The sequence below is a fragment of the Oreochromis niloticus genome, linkage group LG3 (assembly GCF_001858045.2).
Source record: "Oreochromis niloticus isolate F11D_XX linkage group LG3, O_niloticus_UMD_NMBU, whole genome shotgun sequence".
Lineage (NCBI taxonomy): Eukaryota > Metazoa > Chordata > Actinopteri > Cichliformes > Cichlidae > Oreochromis > Oreochromis niloticus.
The window spans coordinates 54,034,586-54,040,585 of record NC_031967.2 but is presented as its reverse complement, the minus strand read 5'-3'; the positions used below and the strand labels follow the sequence as shown (position 1 = coordinate 54,040,585).

Sequence of the window (6,000 nt, the reverse complement as noted above, 5' to 3'; positions counted from 1 at the left end):
CAAGCCAATTTTGGCGTCTGATCCTGTGTCACAATCTTTGTGGCACTTTGGCTGGTTGTCACTTCTGGATTTTTATAACTTGGCATGTTGAGCCGCGGTCACTACAGCTGTGTTTAACTCACAAGTGTGCAACCATGTCAGTGTTTACCATAACTTTTATGATATTCCACTACAGGGGGTCAGAGACATGCAAACATACAAAAGTTTGAAAATGGGAAGAAAACATCTTCTCCTAAAGCAGTGCTAAAGTGGCGATATTGTCTTAATGGCAACACCCATTGTTTAGGAGAACATGGCTTCCTGCACCATAACGATAAACGTATGTGAAACAAGTTTGCTGCAGTGAGAGACCATTACAGCGAGTATACTGAGGCTTGAGGCCTTAGAGGTGTGAGGTGGAGGCAGGCGATGAGATCCCAGTGAGTTTCACAAGTTTTTATTCCAGTTATGTCATATTTATTTATTTTAGCTGCTGAGATATTAGATGAAAACAATAAAATATAAATATCCAGTCTGTATCCCCAGGATAGGTATCCCACACAAAACAAACCTACCTCAGTTAGCGAGAGACTTATAACTGAAGCCACTGAGGTACAAGGAAGCACTGATGAAAAGTAGGTTACTGGAACAAGAAGGCACAAGTGGGCAAGGGATGAGAATAGGACACTTGTTGGGTGCTACTACACAGAAAATCCCAAAGGAAGGTGTTACATGAAGAATGTGAGGATCTATGGAATCTTTGATACTCAACATCTAGACCAGAGGTATTAAACTAAAATTTGAGGAGGTCCAGCAGGAGAAAATCTTCTCAAACATAGGTCCGGGACATCATAATGTCTAACTTATGTTATGATTGTGATAGAGAAGCAGCCTTTTTTTAATTAATATCTGAACGTATGAAAAATAGACTGTCAAATCAATGAAAATACAAGTTAAAAACATTTCAACAAAATTTATTGTTAACACTGAAACACACAGTAGGCCTACATTAGATACAGGGCTGCTGTTTAAAATGAATTAGAGAAAATAAATAAAATGGCTAAATTGTGCATCTTAAAACAAAGTGCTTAATTTCAGAAAAAAACAGCAGCAGCTTGAGTTTCCCTTTTTCTTTACCTTTAACATCTCGACTTAACAGTCTCAATACATTTTCAACAGATAACATGAAAACGTTTAAAAAGTTTTTACAGTTTCTCTTTCTTTCCCCCCTTATATTCCACTTCACCACTTTCTGCTGTTCAGTGAGATAACTGAGCTTTAGTTTGCTCTACTAGGATTTTAAATCTGGGCTGGAATGGTGTCAGGGCCATTCTCATACACAGGTGCTCATTGGTGAGCCTGGAATGATATGTAGTTTTTATTATGTTCATTGTGGAGAAAGCTGCCTCACAGCTGTATGTGGAGCCTAACATGGTCAAGATGTACAGGGCTACTTTCCTCAGATTTGGGAAAGCTGTCTCAGAGACCATTTGGAGCCAGAAAGTGGCAGGTTCAGTTCTTCTAAACTGCTCTTTCAGGGCCACATCTGCTTGGAGATCAACCAGTTGCATTTGAAGAGGCCCAGCACTTGCCCACTTGAAGTGCTGTGTGACTTCCTTTGAGAACCCTCTGACATCAGTGATGAGAAATGGGTTCTTTATGAACATGGTGAGCTGCTGTCCAAAGCTGAAGCTATCAAAACGTTTGCTGAAGTTTTCAATCAGCTTATCAACAAAGTCAACAAAAGAGGACACATCTCTCTGTCCCTGAACCTGTTCCTTCACTGTTGGGAAGTGTGCATAGTCTCCTTGCAGATCTTCTTTGAACACTTCAAGTTTCCTCTGAAAGGAGAGGACAGCTGTCATCAGTTCACAAATTGAATTGTCCTTGCCCTGCAGCTTCAAATTCAGTTCATTCAGGTGTGAAGTGATATCAACCAAAAAGGCCACAATATCCATGTTTTTCCCATCATTTAAAAAGAGAGAAAAGTTTGTTGCTTTCTGACGTTCCAGCTCTTCCAAGAAAGCTGCTACTTCACTTCTGATGGACCAAAATCGCTCCAATGCCCTGCCTTTGCTGAGCCATCTCACATTGTTGTGAAACAGAAGATCATCAGCGTGTGCATCAACTTCTCTGAGGAATTCCCTGAGCATGCGATGCTAATAAGAAGAAGATGCCCTGATAAAAATGTATCATTTTCATTGTTTTCATCACCTCAGCATACTCATCTGACAGGGTGCAGCATAAGACAGACTGATGAATAATGCAATGGTAAGAGATTAGCTCAGGATTGTCCTCTTTCATTCTTGCTACAGCTCCTTTCTCTCTCCCCATCATAACAGGGGCTCCATCTGTGGTTATTGAAACCACTTGGTTTGGCTCTATTCCTCGCTTTGTTAACATTTCCTTAATGACCAATAAATATACTCTTGTAGTGCTGTGAAGGGAAGTTACACCTAGCAGGTCTTCACAGAACTCTTTCTTATCATTATTGAAGAACCTTACATAAACTAACAGCTGAGCATTGTCACATCAGTGGACTCATCTACAGCCAAACCTACACATGGTGTCTTATGAATAGCTTCTTCCAGCTGGGACATCCTGAGCTAATATTTCACTTCTCTTTGTGGCTGTTGATGCTGACATAGGTATTTGCTTTATTTTGTCACAAAGCTCTTTTGTTCACCCTCAAGTAATGTTTCTGCTACTGCACTCATGCACTCTTTGACAACACCTGCATCTGTAAAGGGCTTTTTGTGTTGACCTAAAATCCAAGCAACTCTGAGGGAACATTCATGAGCACGTTGTTGGACGGTGAAAGAACTGGTTCAGATCCTTGTGGATTGATCACATTGGGCTCTGAGACTGCTAATTTTCTGGGACCTGAGTTCAGACTTGGGTGGGTATGATTGTCCAAAGGCTTTGTGCTTTGTCTCATAGTGGCGTTTGGCATTGCCACTTTTAATCAGTGCCACGGTTTCTGAACATATGAGACACACTGGTTTGCTGCTTGCGGCCGGAAGAATGAACATATATGCGTCGGTCCATTCAGTCTTGAAAGTTCTATTTTCGGGGTCTACTTTTCTCTTTTTTGAAAGCACCATAGTTGTTTTACCTCTTGTGACTCCCACTCACGTCTTGTCTCCCTGTATTGTTAATCGTCTCGCTGTCATTCGCCGCTCACCGTCTCTTTCCTCTGTCTGTCTGTGTCTGCATTCAGCGTCACGATTGCCTTTAATGCACAGATTTGATTGGCTAAGTAGTGTCACGTGGTTGGCTTACCTCGCACACAATTGGTTTGTATGTTCCCTGGTCTAACATAATGTAACGTTACCGTTATTAAATATAATTTAATATTTTGTCCATATAGGATGGCGTCTGGGTCCGGACTTGGACCCCGGTCCGCCTGTTAGTGACCCCTGTATAGACTAATGGTGAAAAAACTAGTAAATTAGTGTTCCAACATTTTAGCACAAATGAACCAGCAGCTAATAAATGGGGCACGCCTAAATTGGCTAACTGAAGGCCGGACAATCCTAATCCCCATAGATTGCTAGAAGGGAACGGTCCAATCCAACAACCGGCTAATAACCTGGTAGCTACAATGTCAGGCATCATAGTGGCTGAGATGAACAGGCACATGGTTCAGTACATGAGCTCAGATTGAAAAATTATTATTTTCCAATCTGAGCTGCAGCAGCTCATGTGTTGGATCAGACTACACAGGCCAACATTTGCTCCCCAACACATGAGCTGCAGCAGCTCATGTGTTGGATCAGACTACACAGGCCAACATTTGCTCCCCACATGCATCAGTGAGCCTTGATGACCCTGTTGCTGATTCATCACTGTTGCTTCTTGGACCACTTTTGACAGACACTGACCTCTAAACACTGGGAACACTACACAAAGTAAGAATACGACACACAAATGTAATCTTTCTTGTCTGGAAAACCAGCAGTAATTCCTGACCTTAAAGCGTGTTAAACTCAGACCACATGGGCACAAAATGAGCATCTCTGAGCCCAGCTCTGAACATGTGCTGTGTCTGTGTGCTGCCACAGATCTGATGAAGGATTATAAGATTCTCCTTCACTCTTTGTTTTAGATTTTCACACGTCTGAACATGTGAAAATTACACATTTGAATAACTTAACAATTACAAATACAGATATCAGTGTCACAGGCAAAGTCACTGTCCCCTGATCTTGATATGAATCTGGTTGCGATGGCAAGGCAAGAGAAAAAGCTCTTCCATCTCCTTACTGAAGGCGAAAGCTGATGTTTTGGTTCTCACCTCTCCACCTGATCAAGAAACAGACTCAATATAATGTGTGTGAATCAGCACTGGAATTATAAAGTGGTCATTAAAATTACCTTAGATTTGATTAAATGTTCCTGTGGAAAGGTGAATAAGAAACTTAAACACATGAAATCTCTTCACATGCCTTTCGTACATATGAAATATTACTCATGGATATATATCTGTAAAAGACAAATTCACTGGCAAATTACTGGAATGCAGCACTGAACATGAGAGGAGCTAATCTGAAAATATGTGAACCAACCTTCCAGTTTCTCTCTGGTCTAGAGTCACTGTAAATTTTGCAAAGAGTCAGATGAGGCAGAGACGCAGGAGCTGTTGTGCATTCAAAGCTGTCTCTGAGCAGCTTCCAATATCATTTTGTATGAGAGTAGCTTACTGAGAGGTAAGATAGAAATGCAGAGGGATGAACGGCACAACACAGCTGAGAAACAAAGAAAAATAATAATACCAAAAAAAAAGAGAAAATCCATATTTCCATATTTCTTCGACATTTACCGACGAAACATGAACATGTAATTTACACGTCCTTTCCTCTGTGACCGCTAGAGGTCGCTTAATTTCAAAACGTAGGTTCGGTCATGGAAACGTGCTGTAGCAGCTGGTTTAGAGATAGTTTTTCTTCTTCTTTTTTCTTTTAAGGACAGTCTGGTTTTATGAAGTATTTTCACTGTCTCGTTATATGATGAAAAAATATTTTCCGTTTTCGTTTTTTCCACCCACCTACATCGGAAAAGGTTAAAAAAGGGGGGAGGGGGGTTGGGGGCACACAGAGCAAGAGGGAGGGGATTATTTTTCTCGTGTCTTCAGACTGTAAGTAAAAAACATGTCACACCACTGAACGATGAAAGAAACTTCTCTGGGCTGTCTGCTCAGTAAGTAAAAGACGTCTTTAAATTGTTTAATTGTTTAAGTTTTGTTTAAATTATTTAAATTGTAGATATTTCTTTATCTTTCATTATTTTTATCCTTGTTTTACCTTTTTTTTTTTTTATTTCATCTCGCTCTTTTAACCCTTGCCTAACTTTGTATTTGTGTATGGACACCAAAGGAAGAATTTCATTGCACGTACAAATGGCAATAAACGTTTTGAATATTGAATCTTGAAATTTTTTATAACGGATGAAAGAAAATGACGTAAACAAGAAAGTGAAATAGAATTTAAAGCAATTTTAAAGCACAAAGCACACGCATTTAAGCCGTGAAGAGCAGGTTTAGCCGTCTTAACACAAATGAACAATTTGTGAAAAACTGAATTTAGCAATTTAGTTATTTTTAAAAAAGGACTGCACAGTGAACATACATTTATTAATAAACATGCTGTCTTTTAGACAATGCATACAAAAAGGCTACAGCATGACAACAAATTAGAACAATGCAAAAACTCAAAATCTTTCCTGCTTAACAATAAACCAAAAATTCCTCTCTCCCCAGATTAAGATATAAAAGTTTCACATTTTGACATGAAGCATAAACCCAATAGCACAGAATCTCTTCTCTTTATCAGACAAAGCAGTACAGAAGATAATATTACTTATCACTTGTTTGATTGACTGATTGATGAAATACTGATTTGTTTGTGAAAACTCAAACCAACCTTTTCTCTTTAGTTCTGATCTCAGTGCTGAGCTGCACAACAAACCAAGATCAGTAACCTTCTTCTGTCTGTTTACATCCTTTAAATGTTTAGTGATGTT

The 6,000-nt window shown here is 39.6% G+C and overlaps 1 protein-coding gene across 6 annotated transcripts in view; it reads left to right on the top strand.

The window, feature by feature from the left end:
- Window positions 1-5,086: 5,086 nt before the first annotated feature.
- Window positions 5,087-6,000, top strand: part of LOC109201351 (low affinity immunoglobulin gamma Fc region receptor II) — a 158,275-nt gene continuing 157,361 nt past the window's right edge. For all 6 annotated transcript variants that reach the window (XM_019357000.2, XM_025903551.1, XM_025903553.1 and 3 more), the window contains exon 1: window positions 5,087-5,178. In XM_019357000.2, the coding sequence (XP_019212545.1) occupies window positions 5,148-5,178 (31 nt within the window). In that variant the 5' untranslated portion in view covers window positions 5,087-5,147. The remainder of the gene's footprint in view (window positions 5,179-6,000) is intronic.